Source organism: Mauremys mutica, chromosome 2, assembly GCF_020497125.1.
Source record: "Mauremys mutica isolate MM-2020 ecotype Southern chromosome 2, ASM2049712v1, whole genome shotgun sequence".
Classification (NCBI taxonomy): Eukaryota; Metazoa; Chordata; order Testudines; family Geoemydidae; genus Mauremys; species Mauremys mutica.
In genome coordinates, this window is record NC_059073.1 from 199476687 (window position 1) to 199497177 (window position 20491).

The 20491-nt window shown below is 40.1% G+C and overlaps 1 protein-coding gene across 5 annotated transcripts in view; it reads right to left on the reverse strand.

Moving 5' to 3' along the window:
- The window catches only part of HECW1 (HECT, C2 and WW domain containing E3 ubiquitin protein ligase 1), a 398524-nt gene that overhangs the window by 125812 nt on the left and 252221 nt on the right, over positions 1-20491 (reverse strand). For all 5 annotated transcript variants that reach the window (XM_045008223.1, XM_045008222.1, XM_045008225.1 and 2 more), the window contains one exon: positions 18124-18293. In XM_045008223.1, the coding sequence (XP_044864158.1) occupies positions 18124-18293 (170 nt within the window). The remainder of the gene's footprint in view (positions 1-18123; positions 18294-20491) is intronic.

Here is a 20491-nt window from a genome sequence, read left to right on the forward strand (position 1 = left end):
CATCAAGACAGAGTGAAGGCTGTAAATTATGTAAAAGAGAATCTCATTAGAACAATGCAGAGCAAAAGTCCAAAAGATTGGGACACTGTGTGTTAAAATTCCACCACCTTTTTTTCTGCCTCAGGATCCTGCTGCACTCTGCAATGGACTGAGGCTTTCCGTCCAGATCCTGCAAACACTTAAGCACATGCTGATCTTTAAGCACCTAACAGCCAATAAGCCTATTTATGTGAAAAGCATTTGAGCTACTTACTGTGTGTCAGACCCTGCAAACATGCACATGTTTAACTTTAAGCACATTTTAAACAAGGAAATAACAATGCATATGCTCATGTCGAGTCTTCACAATGCTCTGCTTCAGAGGATGACGAGCTCGGTAGTTTGTGGACAGTATATGTAGAATACATCAGAAAATTGATATTTATTAGCATATTGCTGGTGAGGCTTCTGACACATATCAGGAAGGTGGAATTCTATGCCTTCTCCAGGACTAATGCACAAAGCAAATGGGAAATAACTGAACCATAAAGTTTTTGAGATACAGCTTTATCAACTTAAGGCTTTCCAAAAAGTGAAAGCAAACCAACCAACCAAGAAATAGTTCCCCCTCCCTTATTCTGTAATTCAAAAGTGGCTGGATGGATTTTGCTTGTGATTTTAGTGAAACAATGTCAGTACTACATCAGTGAAGCAAAGCTCAAGGGAAGTCACAGATTTCAGCACTACAGTGAAACACAGCTGCAGACTTGGGGTTAAAAAAGCCAGGAAAATGATTTGTTTATTGATTTGGACACAGAAGAATGGAGGACATTTGAAAAGGAACCAAGAAGATTTTAAAATCACTGCTAGAATATAGTAATTTTACTTTGCACTCTATTTAGCCATCTGGACTTCAGTAAGAACTCATGGAACCAGATGTTTGTTAGTCATGTAATTCCAGTAAACATTGCTCTACAAAGTATGAAGAAAATTACTTAGTTTCTTAGAAGAAAAGTTACTTAGGCTACATGGGACCCAAAGGGATTGCTTGTCTCACTTGTGCTGAAGTCTGGCCCTGAGAATATAGCCACTACCTGGTGTGTGGGTGAAGGGGCAAGCAGGAAATAAAATTTACACTGTTCTAATTAACCTGCTCCACTAATTACCCATAATGTTGTGTCAGTCACGGTGTGTTGCTTTACATGTCATATCAGGTATGACCTAATGCAAAATGACTGATGCAATTTGAGATGATGGGCAAGGCATATGGCAGATTGTCATGGCAGAGTTATGCTTTTTCCCTTCGTCTGCTGCAAAATTAGTATTAAAAACAACTGGGTGAAATCTATGGGTACATTAAAAAGCTGGAACTGCAGAACAGGTTGATATATTTGTTCTTTGATGTCTAGTGCAATTACTTCCATATTGGTAATGGGGTTGCATCTCTGTAGAACTCTGATTGCTCAGCAAAGATGGTGCAGTTTTTTAAAAATGTGTTCAGTTCATGCTTGATTCTTTAGACACTTTGTTTCTGTCTCCTGAAGAAACGTACAAGTCAGTAGGAGGGGAAAATCAGAAAAAATAACCTCAGAGCAGGGGGAACAACATCACTTATTTGTCTCTTCAAAAGTATATTGTTCTAATTTGGCTCAGGGCAGTAATAAGTGAAAGTCATTATGAGCTGATGGCTGTATTGGGACTGGTGTAAAATGAGTTCATAGTCTCAGTCTAGCTTCTATAGCACAAGTACCTATATCACAAAAAACACGACTGCAACTAGCACTAATTAGCACCTTTGTTGGCAGTCTCACCAGAGATGATAAGGACTGGAGGGATATGGAGACTGACTTGAAAATCCACCTCCAATTTTCCACAGAGGGAGCAGCTACAGAGTATCATGGGGTGGCCTGCCCCTTCCAAGGTCGGAAGCCTGGAGCTGTCCAGCACCAATCTAATTAGCCACCTGGGATGGAGTCTGGGATTATTAGCAGCTGGGTATGGAGGAGCTGATTCTCCTATATAGAGCAGCTGGAAACTTAAAGGAAAGGAAGCAGTAAAGAGACACTAGAAAGTGAAAAAGGTTGCTGCAGGGAAGACCTTAAGACTAGAGGAGCTTCTTCAGGTAGGAAGGGCTATGAGTAGCCTGGTAAGGCAAAAAGGACCCTGAGACACCAAGGGAGTTTGGGAATGTGCCCACCTTACGGCTGGGGGGAGACTTGTGTGTTTATTTTTTAACCAGACCCTAAGGAGAGCTGTTGTCAAAGAACTCATGAAAGCCTGGTTGGAGTTTATTTGTGGTGAGAGGAGAAAATGAAGCAGGTCACCTGCAGAGTGATCCCTGGCCATGAGGGGACACTCGGGAGGCAGCCGGCCCAGTTAAACCAAACCAGGATGCCATGGCCTGCAAGGAGAGCAGAGTGCTCTGCATGATGTCATCACAGCCTACCACGATGGAACGGTGTTAATTATGTACCATGTAGGACCCTCTGTGTTCTTGGGATCAGAGGGGAGAGATGGTTTAACCCCCAGAAAGCTAAAGAAGTAATTTGCTTATAAATATATTCATATTCATATTTAAAACAAGTGTTTAGGAAAATTGACTACTATTGCAGAGTCGGTGTTTGGTGAGAGCTGCCATCTCAGTGTTACGGGATTGTCTTGCCCTTCACCCAGTTGGATAGAGCAGGGGGGATAGGAGAAACAGAAATGCCATTCCAGTGGCCACGAGCACAATCATCAAGGGGAGGGAAGCAGAGCCAAAGTGGCATCATTCTCTTCCGTACCCGTGGAAGCCCCCCCATATGAGGCACATGTGGTTGGGGCTCTTGGAGTAAAGGGATGTAAATGGACACTGTGTGGGTCTTCACTGGTGGAACAACATGACATCTTCCCCCTAAAAACCATTAAAAATACTGTTCTTTAAAACAACTTTGTACCCATCTGATTTTGATGGTTTCTAATGGGACCCTGCTGCAAAATCATACCTCAATGCCTCAAGGTGGTGCAGCAGTGACCAGGGCTTGTCTGAGAGCGAGGATAGCAGAATGTATTCTTCAGGAGGTTCAACCATGCTTTTAAGGTGTCAGACTACCAACCCAGCTGTTCTCCTTGATGGACTGGGCCAAAAGAAACCTGATGAGGTTCAACAAGGACAAGTGCAGAGTCCTGCACTTAGGATGGAAGAATCCCATTCACTGTTACAGACTAGGGACCGAATGGCTAGGAAGCAGTTCTGCAGAAAAGGACCTAGGGGTTACAGTGGACGAGAAGCTGGATATGAGTCAACAGTGTGCCCTTGTCGACAAGAAGGCTAACGGCATTTTGGGCTGTATAAGTAGGGGCACTGCCAGCAGATCGAGGGATGTGATCATTCCCCTCTATTTGACATTGGTAAGGCCTCATCTGGAGTAGTGTGTCCAGTTTTGGGCACCACACTACAAGAAGGATGTGGAAAAATTGGAAAGAGTCCAAGTGGAGGGCAACAAAAATGATTAGGGGGCTGGAGCACATGACTTATGAGGAGAGGCTGAGGGAACTGGGATTATTTAGTCTGCAGAAGAAAAGAATGAGGGGGGATTTGATAGCTGCTTTCAACTACCTGAAAGGGGGTTCCAAAGAGTATGGATCTAGACTGTTCTCAGTGGTACCTGATGACAGAACATAGAGTAATGGTCTCAAGTTGTAGTGGGGGAGGTTTAGGTTGGATATTAGGAAAAACATCAGAGAGTGGTGAAGTACTGGAATGGGTTACCTAGGGAGGTGGTGGAATCTCCTTCCTTAGAGGTTTTTAATGTCAGGCTTGACAAAGCCCTGGCTGGGATGATTTAGTTGGGAATTGGTCCTGCTTTGAGCAGGGGGTTGGACTAGATGACCTCCTGAGGTCCCTTCCAACCCTGATATTCTATGATTCTATGTTGAGTGCTAGCTAAGTTGAGGAGGTAAACGCGCCACTGATGTCATAGCCAGTGGGTGGATGAAGAAATGGCTAAAACAACATGAATAAACAGGCCCCAACTCTTTGTGCGCTCCTTGATCCGTTCTACGACGGTGGTGGGAAGTTCAGTCGATGAGAGGCTGTTAAGAATCTCAGGGGCCAGAAAAAGGACTGTCCTCTCAGTGTGCACCTATAACTGCATGACACTGATTAGAGACGATTCAATCAACCGTCTAATGGAGGAGAAGGCAAGGACAGCCTGTGACATAAAACGAGAATCAAGAATAAAAACCATTGTGCTGTATTTCTAAACAACAAGGTACAACACTTGTACTGTAGCTGTGTTTGCCATTGCAGATCTCCATGCATGGATGTAGCTGTTGGCAATATTTCCACATCGGTGCCTCTGCCAAATATAGTCATTATCCAACCTATCCCTATGTTTATTAATGGATCTCTATTGATATGTACTTTGTACTCCATATGCCATCTGAATCTCTATTCAGTCCAGGACATCTTTCTTAAGATAAGAAATTAACATTACCTCAATATTTAACGTATTTCTTATAGTGAACATGGGAAAATACAATTTGATATTGTGGATACTGAGGTAAACTCATCTATTTAACTTAGAAAAACTGAGATTTCAAGTTCTTCCACTGTTCTGCTGCCAAGAAATGTACAGTAGTAGTTTAATCCTTGGTAATTTAAAAAGGATGGGGTACCTTTTATTGTATACATGAAGATCTTTTTGATCATACATTACAGTGAGGTCTTGGATGGATCTGAGGACATAAACTGACACTTTAAAATACTCAGTAGGGTTCTGATTCTCCTCTCACTTGCACTGGTTTTATTCCTCGGGGTTCTATAGATTCACATTGTTGAAACTTCAATCAGAATGAAGCACAGTGTGTCAGCTACTGGGAGATTCATGTGTACATGCCAGCTAATCCACACACATACTAAGCAGGGGACCTGTTAATGGTCTTCAAATATGTTAAAGGCTGTCATAAAGATAGCGATCACTTGTTCTCCATGTTCACTGAAGGCTGGACAAGAAGTAATGGGCTTAATCTGCAGCAAGGGAGATTTTGGTTAGATATTGTAGAATAATTACATACTGCAATAGGCTTCCAAGAGCAACTGTGGAATCCCCATCATTGGAAGTTTTTAAGAGCAGCTTAGCCAAACACTTGTCAGGGATGGTCTAGGTATACTTGGTCCTGTCTAGTATGAGAGGCTGAACTAGTTGACCTCTCATGGTCCCTTCCAGCCCTAAATTTCTATGATTCTATGTTTACAGTGGTTGCCCTAACCTTGGCTTTCCTTAAAACACGTGAGAGAGGCTACTTTGCAGACACCTTGTAGCAAGTGTCATTTTCAGGGTTCAAGACTATAACCTGCATGTCTCCTCCCTGACCCAACATTGGTTTGTGCATACACAAATTATTCATGCAAATGGATTGCATGGGGATTTTATGCATGCTGCTCACATATGGTACAGAACTCATGTTACACATTAAATGCTGCCTTTGCAGAATACATCTGCACCCATTTAAAAGGGACATTCCATTCCAGGGGTTAAACATAATTATAACATTAAGTTAGCTGATTTTCATGATTAACTACTAGTTTGTATTTTTCACCAACATTATTCTCATATTTGAATTAACATGGTAAAACCATCATGGGAGGAAAAGAGGAGAATCACAGAGACAGGCTTCTAACAATAATATAAAGGAAATTTGAAATAAATCAGAATAAATCCATTAACCCTGATTAGATTGGATTTATGTACAAATTAGTTCTTTTAAAAGATTGTCAGTGTAGCTGATGATGAGTAGATAAATTAAAACATAGATGACAGGAGGAATGAGGCTCTTGATTTGCAGCTGAATACGCAATATAATTAAAAAGAAATTTTATCTGAGATATCTATCATACCAAAGGGAAGATGTAAGAAGAAGTAAAACTTAAAAGACTATAATTTAGTTTTGATGGATGAGAACAGATTGAGTCTTTTAGCTGAATATTTCATCACTAGGTTTTTCATTTCCAGTAGTATAGTTAATCAATTACATTTTTAATGTCCCGCAACATTCACCATCTCCATTATTTAAAGACACAGAAATGTCCACCATTCAAAAACTTCCTGTGCTTGTAATTATTGCCTAATACTATACTATTTGTCTGAACTATACAAACTCATGGGGAATTTTTGTTCCTTAAGCAGCTGGGGCCAAATCCTGCTTGTTCCTAAGTGACGGCATAAGAGGAAAGATGGCAAAATGCACACTGTGCTGCTTGTGAGCCAATGTGGATAGATATGGAATCCTGTGGTAGTAGTGACCACTACTGTGTTAGTAGCTATATATTGTGAATATAATGAAATGTACATTATGACAGGAAGTGTAAAGTATCAGGGAAAAACAATGACTATAAATGCAATCATATCACATCCATAACTGCTTCAAAAATACTACAGTATTAAACAGTAGCAACACAAAGCATTGCAGCATCACTACTGCAAGCTGCAGAGTTTTGGTCCATAACTGTAGAATACTATAGGACTTATAAAGGATCTACTAGGGGACACTTTGCTCCCAAATTCAGCAGCAATAAAGAGTGTCCTTCAGCCAACTGAGCCAGCCCAACAGTGCTATGTTATCCTGAAGCACAATGTCTTTTTCGCTGGATGAGTCTCCCAGTGTATATCTGAATATGTGCTGCTGTTCTAGGGTCTGATCCAAATCCTGCTGAAGTCAATGAGAATTTTTCCAATGATTGCCTTGAAGGCTGGATAGAGCCTCCAGGCACAGACTTGCTATATGCCTATAATGAGCATGCTGTAGAAACAAAAAACAGAAAAAGTTCCCCTTACATTAATTTCATCTGTTCTCTAATTCTGAGTTAGTGGTTGATAGACTCTTTAAAAATTCTTCTTCTTTGGAGGCTTCAACAGTTTAGCAAGACTTCTCTTGTTTTATTAATAGCAAATTTCAGGACAATGCCATTAACAATTTAAAAGAACTCATGGAAACATCAATTTCAAACACCACTTCTACAGTTAATTATGATTTCTCTTTCATTCCTCCATGTTGTGCCTACATATTTATTAGCATAGCACAGATTAAAAATACTCTGAGGACTCCTATGGGCATTGAAGTGTGAGACTAGCAAGACTTATATAATTTTGGAGAACAGAAATTGCAGTTAAATTGTATATGTAGCAGAATGACATATTAAAGCAATCTAGTGTATTTACTTCTTGCTTTTAATCAGTTCCTGAAGGAAATCTGAGCTGTCTTGGGCCTTCACACTTCAATTATCATCAGATATTCAGAAAATGACAGCTATACAGTTGAATACATTTTGGATCTTTTCCATTTTGCTTGGCTGTTTGTTAGCAATTGCTGTATAATGAGGCTACCGTACATAAGGCTCTGTGTATGCTGAGTGAAATCAGGGCATCATTGAAACCTTGGCAAAATTCACATTGACTTCAGTGGAATCAGGATTTCATCCCTTGTGTAGAAGCTGGACCTAAACTCTGTGGGGTAAAGTTCTCCAGTTTCTATGGCAGAAAAAAGTTCTGCAACAGATTCACTTAATTTTAAAATGGAGTGATTAACTGAATTAAATAACAAAATGAATAGTTTAATCAGTACAGTATCCCCACTGTTATTTATTTAGGGCCATGTTGTAAATCCCTTGCTCATTCTAGAATTATTCTTGTGAGTAACCTCTTGTTAACGTGAATAAGGGAGTCACAATCTGGACCTTAGATATTAGACTGAGTTTAATTTACATCATCCCAACATTTTCAGATGGCAAAATCCTGCAGATGTTTGTACTGACAAGTCCCTGGTTACACTGGGGAAGTTGTCAAGAAGAAGAAGCTGAAGGCTGTCAGCACCTCCGGAGCTTTGGGAAGCTGTTTGGGATGGCAAGATAAGCACATTAGCTAGCTAATGTGTGATCATCAGTGAAATTATGTGATGTTTTAATTGGCATCTGTAGGTGATAACATCCTATGGGGCAGTTCAAACTTTTGAAACCTATTATTTCACGTTGTCTGGAAGACAACATAACCATACTTTGTACCTGAATCACATTTTCAAGGTTATATTTCTCACCATTAGCTCTAAAAACGCTGACCAAAATTTTCATACCAAGATGCAAAAATTAGACTCTTAACACCATATTTAGGCACCTAAGTAGAAATGGCCTGATCTTCAGCAGGACTGAACGCCAACAAATCCTAGAAAGTCAATGGGAGCTGCTGATGTTCAGCACTGATTTAAATCACATAATTTTTATTTTGGTGCCTAGTTATGGATTTAGAAACTTAATTTAGCCATCTAGATTTGACAATTTTGCTCATAATTTTTTTTTAAATTAAAGTTTAGATTCTGGAGCATAATTCTATGGCCAGGGTAGATTCTTGGACTCCACAGAAAATTCTGTGCCAGGAAATTACAGAATAAATAGGAATGCTGTCCCCCCTCCCCCCAAGAGAGGTGTCAATAAGAAGACTAAGGGCTTGAAAGAGTCACAGTGCCTTCGATGGGTTTTAGATCAAGCCCCTATGTGATAAGGGTTTCATTGTAGTAAGGTCTGTAGCACACTGGGTGACATAGCATGGGATTTTCAAAGATTTAAGACTATAAATTCCACTGAATTTCATTGGGACTTTTGATCTTTAGTCATGTAGGTGCTTTTGAAAGTTTCACCCATAATTATTAATGGAGCTCACAGTTTTTGTATGTCTTTAATAAAAAGGAAACAATCTGCTGAACTTCACTAAGATATTTAGCAGTGTGATGGGGCGGATCGGCCCCACACTGGTACCAAGGGGGTTAACCCTTCCCTCCTAGCAGAGGAAGCCCCACCCCTAAGGCTCTGCTGGGCATGCTCCAACTGGAAGTCAGGTATAAAAGCCTGCAGAGCTGCTCAGTCAGTGCTGGCTGCTGAGGAGGTAGGATGCTTGGCAGAGGCTCCGGCCTTTACCCATGAGAGCTGAAGAGCCAGAAACTTGGACAGAGGACTGAAGCAACCAGAAGCTCAAGGAGTGACAGGTGCTGAGGAGCCTGGACATCCTGGAGCTGAAGAGCCAGAGACCTGGACCAGAGGCTTGCAGTTATTGGAACTCCAGGGAATGTCTTGTGCTGAGGAACCTGCAGACCCAGATGCCATATGGACTACTGCTGCTGGAGAACTGGTAGGAAGTGACCCAGGGAAAGTAAGGGAGTGGTATCGCCCACCATTATGAGATCAGCATGTTTTGGTAGGATTCCCTGCTGACCCTGTTGTGGACCTCTCTGCCTTGGGCAGGGCCCTGGGTCAGGGCCTGGTGGAGTCAGGTGGGCTGGGGCCCCCCTACCAGGGGCCACTGCCCCCTTGTGATGGCCCCAGTTACCTGATCCCTGTTTTGCCTCTGAAGGGGGAAGCATGGACTCTGGCTGCTAGGCCACACTATCCTACTGGGGAGGGGGAATTAGACAGACTCCAGCCATTGGGCAACACTACCCTAGGGCACATTGCATGGACTCCAGCTGCTAGGCTGTGCTATCCCACCAAGGGATAGGGAATCAGGTAGACTCTGGCCATTGGGCTGCACTGCCCTAGAGGCACATTGCATGGACTCTGGCTGCTAAGCCACGCTATCCCATTAGGGAAGTGGGAATTAGATGGACTCTAGCCATTGGGCCATGCTGCCCGAGGGGCACAGTGCATGAACTCTGGCCGCTAGACCGCATTACCCCACTCAGGGAGAGACAGTATATGGACCCTAGCCATTGGGCCACACTGTGCTGACTACTGGGGAGGGGGGGAACAGATGTAGGCATAGAAAGGCAGGATTACCACTTGCTCCCCCCAACTCAAGGGGTCAACGAGGTACAAAACCTGCCACAAGCAGGTAATGAGGTTAGTTGGGTGTCTACAAGATGTATTTGGCTAAATGACTCATATAATAATAATTTCAATTTATCTTATCCAGCATCCCTTTTACAACAGTGCTTAATAGCTATATTTATGCAGATCACTTAACCCATCATTAAAATGCACCTATCTTCAGGAAAAGCAGCCACCATTCTGCACCAAAAACACGTAATTAAGACAATAACAACCAACTGAAACTACAGGTAGGTCAGACTGTGAGTATCCTAGTTATAGTTTGGCTGGTAATCTGGGCTCAGCCATCCTTCTAGAACCATAAATTACAAGGGCCTAAGATTTATGTCTTCTCTAACAGATAACACTATCTACCAGCTTAAATACACTGGATGGAGGCAACGGCCAATTTTTAATGGCACATAGAATGGGTGCCCATTCCTGAGACTCTACCCACTTACTGGTAAATAAACAAAACACTCATGAAGCTAGCTTAGCCAAACTGCTGTAGTTATTAAGAAAGAAATATTGTCAATATGTCTTATATGAAAGTCTGAATGGCCCCAAAGTACTCTAATTGCAAACTGAGAGCATTTTCTAACCATGTTTGAGAAAAGTGAACTATTTCTTGAACAAATATTTTTTCATTCAAGCTTGTGTTTCCCAATCAATCCAAGTTCTTTGAAAACAAAATAAAAACCGTGTCACAGAAAAACCTGGTGCCACTGTTCCTCAGAATTAGGTCAATGAAGGCAGACATAGGGACTTGGTTTTATTTAAATCTTGCAGTAACTGACTGCGTGATGGACTACTTTACAGCTTGCAGTCATTAAAAACATATTTTGAAAGGACTTTATACAGAGAACATGATGCCAGAGGCATCTCATTAGGAGAGAGGAACAAAATCAATATGCACCCCACCTTATTTCCATTCTAGTAGGGAGAGAAGATTTGTGAAAAGAACATTCTTTCATAGAAATGGAGGGTTGGAAGGGATCTTGAGAGGCCATTTAGTACAGCCCCTTGCACTGAGGAAGGACTATTCCTGACAGGTGTTTGTTCAAACTGTTCTTAAAAATCTCCAATGGTGGGAATTCCACAACGTCTCTTGGAAGTCTATTCCAGAGCTTAACTGAGTTTATAGTTAGAAAGTTTTTCCTAACGTCTAACCTAAATCTCCCTTGCCACACATTAAGCCCATTACTTCTTGGTCTACCTTCAGCACAGAGAACAATTGATCACCATTCTGTTTATAACAGCCCTTAAAAATGTTGAAGACTTATCAGTCCCTCCTCAGTCTTCTTTTCTCAAGACTAAACATGCCTAGTTTTTCTAACCTCTCCTCATAGGTCAGGTTTTCTAAACCTTTTACCATTTTTGTTGCTCTCATCTGGACTCTTTCCAATTTGTCCATGTCTTTCCTAAAATACGACACTCAGAACTGCATGAAATATTCCAGCTGAGGCCTCAACAGTGTCAAGTAGAGCAGGGCAATTACCTGCTGTGTCCTACATATGACACTCATGTTAATACACCCCAGAATCATATTAGCTATTTCTCAGCTACATCACATTATTGACTTATATGTAATTTGTGAGCCATAAGAATGGCCAAACTGGGTCAGAGCAAAAGTCCATCTAGCCCAGTATCCTGTCTTCTGACAGTGGCCAATGACAGGTGCCTAGAGGGAATGAGCAGAACAGGTAATCATCAAGTGATCCATCCACTGTTGCCCATTCCCAGCTTCCAGCAAACACAGGCTAGGGACACCATGGTTGCCCATCCTGTCTAATAGCCATTGATGGACCTATCCTCCATGAATTTATCTAGTTCTTTTTTGAACCCTGTTATAGTCTTGGTGTTCACATCATCCTCTGGCAAAGAGTTCCACAGGTTGATTGTGCGCTGTGTGAAGAAATACTTCCTTTTGTTTGTTTTAAACCTCCTGCCTATTAATTTCATTTGGTGACCCCTAGTCCTTATGTTATGAGAAGGAGTAAATAACACTTCTATATTTACTTTCTCCACACCAGTCATGATTTTATAGACCTCCATCATATCCCCCCTTAGTTGTCTCTTTTCCAAGCTGAAAAGTCCCAGTCTTATTAATCTCTCCTTATATGGCAGCCGTTCCATACTCCTAATCATTTTTGTTGTCCTTTTCTGAACCCTTTCCAATTCCAATATATCTTTTCTGAGATGGGGCAACCACACCTGCACACAGTATTCAAGATGTTCCATGGATTTATAACTTTGGTAACCTTCAGACTCTTTTCAACAGTACTGGTGCCTAGCCAGTGATTTCCTGTTTTGTTGTTGTGCATTTGATTTTTTTCTTTCCTACTTGTAATACTTTACAGTTGTCTTTATTCAATTACATCTTGTTGGTTTTAGACCAATTTTCAGGTTTTTTTCCCCCCACAGGCTTGCTTTCCATTTTACATAGTGTTAGTGTGGTAGAACCACTTAACCATTAGTGTCATATAACTCTGCAGACTACCGGGTAGCTTCATGCTTGGGACATGTACAGGACCTTACATGGGACCTGATTCTGATTATATACCAGTTTAAGCCAATTGAAATCAATGGTGTGAACCAGGTGTTAGATCAGAATCAAGCCTTTGATGTGTCAAGGATTAAATACAACATATACAGTGAATCCAACACTTATGACTAGCTAAGCCTAAAGGCAATTTCCTGTCTTAACCAAACACTTTAAAAAAAATCTCCAAGATTTCAAATATAATAGTGTTTGGTGTTTTAAAGACTTTTGAGAAAAACAGGGCTTTGACCTCATGCCTTATACTAGGGATAAATTTGGCTCAGCCCTTTCAGCAAGAATGTTTGCTACGCCCTTGCGACTGACACCTCTCTGCCTGAAAGGGGAGCTGAGAGAAAAAGGAGGGGGAAAAGAGAGAAGAGCTTATTGCAGGTTTGGGGCCAATGACTTCACAATGTTAACAAGATAGCATAGTACGCGAAGAGCCAGATCCTCAGCGGGTGCAAATATGACAAATCATGACCGTCTCTGCTATTATAGCTATTAAATCTTTGTTGAGAAGCAGGACAAGATGGACAGTTTTTAAATATGAGTACCAATAAAGTGGGAATTAATATGGTTATTTACATATGACAATACAGATATAAGATTTTGTTCCAGCATGTCTATTACCAACATATTTGCATTGTTGCAATCATAGAATCATAGACTTTAAGGTCAGAAGGGACCATTATGATAGTTTAGTCTGACCTCCTGCACAACGCAGGCCACAGAATCTCACCCACCCACTCCTATATCAAGCCCATAACCTATGTATATTGAAGTCCTCAAATCATGGTTTAAATACTTCAAGGTGCAGAGAAACCTCCAGCAAGTGCCCCACGCTGCAGAGGAAGGCGAAAACCCTCCAGGGCCTCTGCCAATTTGCCCTGGAAGAAAATTCCTTCCCGATCCCAAATATGGTGATCAGGTAAACCCTGAGCATGTGGGCAAGATTCACCAGCCAGACACCCAGGAAAGAATTCTCTGTAGTAACTCAGATCCCACTCCATTTAACATCTCATCACAGAGCCATTGGGCATATTTACCGCTAATAATTGACCATCATTTCCATAATCCTGTGTGCAAAATACTGTAGTAGCAGCATTTCATGTTATGCCTCTGAGAACATGTAAAGACACAAATCACAAATCTGCTTTTCAGCTGTGACAAGAGATGTCACCTTGGTTGTAGGATGCCTCAGTGAACAACCCCATGTGTGAAAACTCTTTGACTTCACTCAGAGCCCTACTGCAGGTGTCAAAATGCTGCATACTACTCTCATATTTTAATAAGAAATTTCCATTCGCTTGTGCCCTCTCATATAAAGCACTGCAAAACAGATCAAATTAAGAAATTTCTAACTCATATCTATCTTGAGTAACTTGAGCTGAATGGTTCTTGAATGAAATATGGAACAACAAATCTCAATATTACTTCTGAGACAGATGGAAAATTCCATGTGGGAATGTTATCCATTCATTTATTACTTTAGGAACCAAAAGCTCTCACAAATTTAACACATGATGTCTCTCCATGTTACATTTAGACTTGCTCATTAAGTGGCAGATACATAAAATCTAGACTAAGTAGAGAACTCCCTAACTGCACCCTTTATTTATTCCAGAAAACACATCATATTTCCTGTACTCATTAAATGTGACACAGCTATTCTGTTTTCAACAGAGAAGACTATGGGAATTTCTCTTATATAAGGCTGATAGGAGTAACTTCCTAAAAAGTGACACATTTTTTTGAGACACTTAAGCACCGGCACACTAGATATAATCATTATTGCCACTTTTCAGATGCAGACCTTAAAGCATTTTACAAAGATAGGTAAATATAATTTTGCCCATTGTTAAAAAGGAACAATAGGCTTGTGGTTAAGGCACTACACTGGGGTTTAGCCAATCTGTGTTCAATTTCTGACCTGACTACATGTTTCCTGTGTGACCTGGGGCAAATCACTTAAGCCAAGCTTTTCACTGTGGCCAGTGATTTCAGGTGCCTCAATTTTGGGGTGTATACAGGCAGATACCTTAGAGGGGCCTAATTTTCACAAAGTTCTGAGCCGTATCCTCTGAAAAATCAAGGCCCTTTATGATGTCTCATGCTGACCATCCCAAATTTAAGCCTCCTAAAATCATTAGTTGCTTTTGAAAATCTTGGCCTTAATTTCTCTGTGCCTCAATTTTCCATCTATAAAATGAGGTAACACTACTTTCTTTCTCCTATCACCATTTGCCTGTCATTTAGACTGTAAACTGTTCAGGCAGGGACTGTCTCTTTATGTTTATATAGCGTGAATCACAATGGAGCTTGTATCTTGACTCGGATGTGTCAATGTTATCAGAATATTATAACACAGATGGTTAAACTGAGGCCCAGAAAGGTTATCCAAAGTCAGCACAAAAGCAAAATTGGGAATATAATCCATATCTCCAGACTCCCATTCCTGTGTCCTGTGCTATAGCTCTCACATTAACCAGACACAGAGCTGTAAGTATATCTCTGCCTGTAGCATTCTTATTTCTAAGCTAGAAGCTACTGGGAAAAAAATTTCACACTAGGACATGGACTCAAAGCTAAAGCTGACAGTCTATGTATAGGGGACCAGAAAGATTGCTGCATCAGTAGGGGTGCAACCTTTGCAAGATAAATTAAACTAAGGTCCTTTCTGCCTTTCCCTAGTGGCTGTTCAGATGAAAGCTGAAGATCCCATGAATATTGTCTAAAAGGTAACACTGTCCACCTGGCTAGAGCCAGGAATACATGCTGAAATACCAGTTTGTGTGTGAGCTAATGATGATCACAAAATGTCTATCAAATTTTCTTAGTGAAGCAGCATAGTACCAAGGCCAAATTCAGTGGTTGCAATCTTTCTCAAGTTCAGAGTTGCAGCTGCCTATAACTGTGGTGAATTACATGCCCAGTATTTAATTCATCACTGAGCACATGCTCTGAGATACAAGTACGGAAGGTGCTATATTGTATGAAATCTAAGTGTAATGGTTAAATATATGGAACAACATAGTATATATCTAGGGAACATTAGGGTACATGAATGTAAGGCAGTGAATGAAATCATTTCCTCACACTCTGCATGACTTTACTATGGTGGATAGCACCTACAAAATTTGAGCTAATTTCTGCTCTCAGGTAGTTATGAGTTTGGCCAGGCATAACAGAGCAGACTCAAGACCCCAGTCTGCAAACATTTATAATGACTGCACAGTCTTCTTCCCCTTACTCAACCCCTACCCCTGAATTTTCAGGTGAGGTAAGCAAATATCCCAAATTAGACTTGTAATTCAATTAAGAAAAAGGAACATCTGGTTGCTATTTACACAAAGCAGTTACACAATGACAGAGCACCTTATAAAAACCAATCAATTTTAAATGAATTCAGGACCTAATACATTTTCATGGGGAAAAAACCCATACCTGATTTTTACATACCGTGGGCCTGATTTTTTGCTTATGTAGTTATATAAACCTGTGAAAAATGCACACAGAGTCGGTATAAAATGCTGCCATTCTGGTTTGATAGCATTTCCAGCTCTCCTTACACAAAGTGAAAAGCAACGGAGAATCAGGCCCAATAACTTGTAGTCAGTGGAAAGTGACATGGACAAGGAGATGAAGATTTCAGGTCACTAGTGCCTGGGGAACAGAGACTGTATTACTGGCCTGTGGCAGCTAAATATCTTCAAAGCCTGTCCATGGTGAGGAAGCGCTTCATATTGGCTGCAGAGAAGGCAGGAATAGAGTTTGCTGACAGACACCACAATTGCTTAGAATTTCTTAGTCATGCAGGCCAACAGTACTAAAGATGAGAGCCTGGAGGCTCTCATGCCATCAAGAGAACTATGGGGCTGAGTGAAGAAGTCTGAAGCCACGGTGCTCTCTCTCTTTTTTTTTTTTTTGTTCAAGCCCCAATTAGACCATCTCATTGTTTTTCCTCCATCACTCCAAAACTCTGTCTGAAATGGAATGTCACTGAACAAACTCTGACATCCCAGCATGACCGGAGGAAGGAGCGCTGACAAACTGTCAGAGCAGCAGCCAGTCTCAGAGGGCCTGAGTCTCATTTACACTAAAGCCATTTTATACTGCTCTGGTAATGCACAGGGGCCTAAAAGCAAAAATAAATCATATTTAACTGTATTGACTTGGGTGGGAGCAGAGTTAGGTTTGTACTGAATGCTTCAGAAAATCCCACTCAGTCTCCAGGTATACAACCACTTCATCACTCCTTGCACAGGGACAGCATGTGCCTCCACTGCAAGTGTTGCCAGCTGCACCAGTTAATACCAAATGGAGGATTCAGGCCATGTCCCTGTCCACTCCTCTGGGGTACCACGTACTTGTAGCACAGCTACACTCACATAGTTCTTGTGTTCCCTAATGCTACCCATCTCCTGTGCAGGAACGTGCAGTCACTGTTCTTTGGATCTCTTTCCCCCCTCCCCCCTTTGGCATTTCAGTTTATATTTAATTTGGATCCATTTATTTGTTTTGGGTTTTTTACCATTTTTCTGAAATGGAACTAATTGGCCCAATAGGGAACACCGGTAAATCAGGCCCTTTGTGTTTAATGCTCTTAGTTTACGACAGAGGTGCTGTATGCTGCTGTTTCAGGTGTACTTTAAAAGCAGCTGGCAACAGTGAAATGCCCTAAGTTCTCACTGGGGCCTACTGAATCCATTCAAGCAGGTGCAGCTGACTTCAGAGTATTTCTTCCAGGTGATGGGCAAATCTGCCAAATCTGCCTCTAATTTACATTACCACTGACATTTTTCAATCACACACATCCTTTTTTGATTGCATGCTGCATCTATAGCACCTCACACAATGTTCTCTCTATTTTCATAACTACAAGACTTCAATCAGTCTAACAGCAGTTTTCAAAAACAGCCAATTATATTTTTCAATGCTGGGTGATGCCTATGTTCAATAATGATTTTTTAAAATAATGGCCTTTAAATACAATATGTATGGAAAGTATTAATCTAACATTCATCTTCATAGAAAATTAGGCCTTTGGCATTAATAAATTTAGGATTGTCATGGAACAAGAACAATCAGTTAAATCACAATTTTAACCATGTTGACCTACAGGCCGGATATTTTTTATAAGGCTTATGGAATGCTTCTGAGCCAGAATTCCCCATGATGCTTTCGAAGTCATGTCAAGAAAAATGCTAGCCTGCTAGAAATGATTGGGTCAAGAATCGTTAACTAGGGAATAAGTATTTTGGTATTGTACTAAACAAATAAATAGCAGGCGCTTAAGTTAGCAAAAATCTAATGTAGAAAACAAACAGATATTCAAATACACTGGACATGTATGGGTAAAATATATTTCTGTCTGTGAAAAAGAGAAAATAAGTGAAGATGAAACTGTATGCAGTCCTAAAATTGTACCAAACTGTAAGTTAACTTTAGAACAAAATGAGACAATAGAACAAGCTGTTTGACTCAGGCTGAAAAGGGGGTTACCTAGAAAATTTATAGGTATGTATTTTTCTATTGAGCACTAACAGTAGTTAAAATACATTTGATCACGTTGACTGATTTAAGGTCTTCTACAGTTAAAAAATAAAACCCTGATTGGTAACAAACAAGAAGCTACGGTGGTTTTTGTTTTGATTTTTTTTTTAAACATTGAGATATCATCAGGCTTACTTCCAGGTTCTGAGAAAATGTTATAAACAAAGGGCTAAAAAAGAATAGAGCAGTCTAGATAATGAGATACTCAGCTACCTACCTCTCCTTGCCAGATAGGGTTGACAGTATTACATGTGATCTTGGATCTCTTCTCCTGTCCATGGTGAGGAAGCGCTGGGAAGATGCTGTGCTTTCCAGGCTGAATGGAAATCTTCAGGTATGGGTCTGGGTTGAAGAACATTCCTTTCTTCAGACCCAAAGCCTGGAAATCTGCAAAAAGATGAATATTCTGATTAGCAATCACATTCCAATTAGTGCACTGGAAAGCCAGCAGAACTACATGGGGAATTAATGACAAATTTAAAAAGTAAAGGAAGAACATGAAAAATTCTACTACATTACTTCTACATTGTTTGCATTGTAACATAAAACCAAACCATAACAAATAATGTCAATAACACCTAGGATTTATAAAGTACTTTAAAACTGAAGTACAAGCACTAATCCTCCCATCTACGGAGAAAGTAAAAAATAGTTTGTAATTAAGGCACAAGAATGGGAGTCCAAATAAGAGTTCTAATTCCCTTCTTTGTCGAAGACTTTGTGTGATTAAGGGCAAGTCACTTAAATTCTTTGGGTGAAATCCTGACCCCACTGAAGTAAAACTTTTAATTGACTTCAGTGAGGCCAAAATGTCACCTTTTGTGAATTCATTTTCCTTTTGTAAAAGGTTCCCAATAAATTCTCTCTCAAAAAGTGTTCTGTGCATATTTATTTACATTTTAAAAAGAACAATCCTTAGTCAAGATCACATTCCTTTTGGGTGTGCTTTCTACAGAGAGAGAGTTGAGTAATTGATGGACGGCAAGTTTCTGCTGAAAACACCCCAGTTTCATCCTTTAGAATTTGCGAGAACTGAATTTTAGATTTGCACATGGAAATACTCACACTTAAAGCGCTTGTGTATTCATGTAACCTTGGAACAGAACTAATACCATGTGAATTATCTAACCAATCACAACCAAGTTTAATTTCAAACACTTATGATCAACTGATTGAGAAAAAAAATTCTGAATTTGACTCATGAACAAATTCAGGAAAATCATGGTCTGCTCAAAGATACTCCACAGGCAAAAGGAGAAGCTAAATTTGTCAAGATTCACTTAATTCTATTTGATACATTCAGTTAAGCTGCAGTAGGTGAAATGCACAATATTCCTTATATGAAATATTCCTTCTGAATATTTTTGATGCTCTCTGTAAGGATAAGCTGGAACTCATTTGAATCCTGTATGTTAGAATATAATGTTTTATTGTGTTTTTGTTTTTTTTACAATAAAAGCATCATTGTTCAACATTAATTTTATTGTGATATTTTATTATGCAACACATTATTTATTTTTGTATAGTATATAATACAGTCCAAATTTTCAAACACAAGTGCCTAAAGTTTGGTTCCTAAATCTAACATTCATCTAAATATGGCTTCAGGCACCCACATTTAGCCAACTGAGCTTGGAAGTTTTGGCTGTATGATACCATATGGTTTTTAAACTATTGCTGCTTAATGGCAGCTTTTTTTCCCCCACTTTGAATAAGTCTGTTGCTTTGTACTGGTTCGCTTCTTCTAAGCGAACCTAGGAAAGTAAATGCCTACCATTTCAAAGCTTAGAGCAGGATTTTTAGCTACACAACTCCCAGGGGCTTTACTGTGAGTCATGCAGATGGAACCCCCAAGTGCCTCTTTTTTCAAATTTACCCATAAGGTCCTGAAGAAGGCCACATAGCCCATTATTGCTTGTCTTTTTGAAGCCTCTGAAATACCTGTAGATTGTTTTGTATCTCATTAGTTCAGGACTCCTTAGTAGCTAGTGCCTGTACCCATTGAATCTCTTTTTCCACATGCATTTCTAGCTTCCTTTGGAACGTGAAACCACTTGCTTGTAATGACTTCAGTGTGTGATTCTTTATTTCAACTGCTATTTGTATAAAGTTTCATCCTCTTTCATTTAAAACTCTATTTCATATTGAAACAAAGGCAATAAATAGCAGTTTTGCTTCTTTCTTTCTGTCACTGTCTCAAAGAAATGTAAAACATTAGAGAAGATAAATTCAACCAATTTTGGAGACTCTTTCTAAATATTTTTTAAGTATTTCTCTTTGAGGATTGTTTAAAAGTCATAATCTGACACATGTTCATTATCACAGTTTTAATACATTAACAGAAACCTGATGAGTCAGCTGAGCCAATAGGTTAGATGAGACAATTAAAACCCATTAACAATGGTATAATTGTGTCAATAAGAGGATATGCTGGATGGACTGGAACTCCTATGGAATGCTTTGCAAATGAACACAAAGTGTATGTCAGAGTACAGCTGTGTCAAAGAATAGGGGCTAAGGATCAGAAACTCTACAGAGCTAAGCAAAAATATTTTGCTTCACTCGACAGTTTATGATAAAACCCA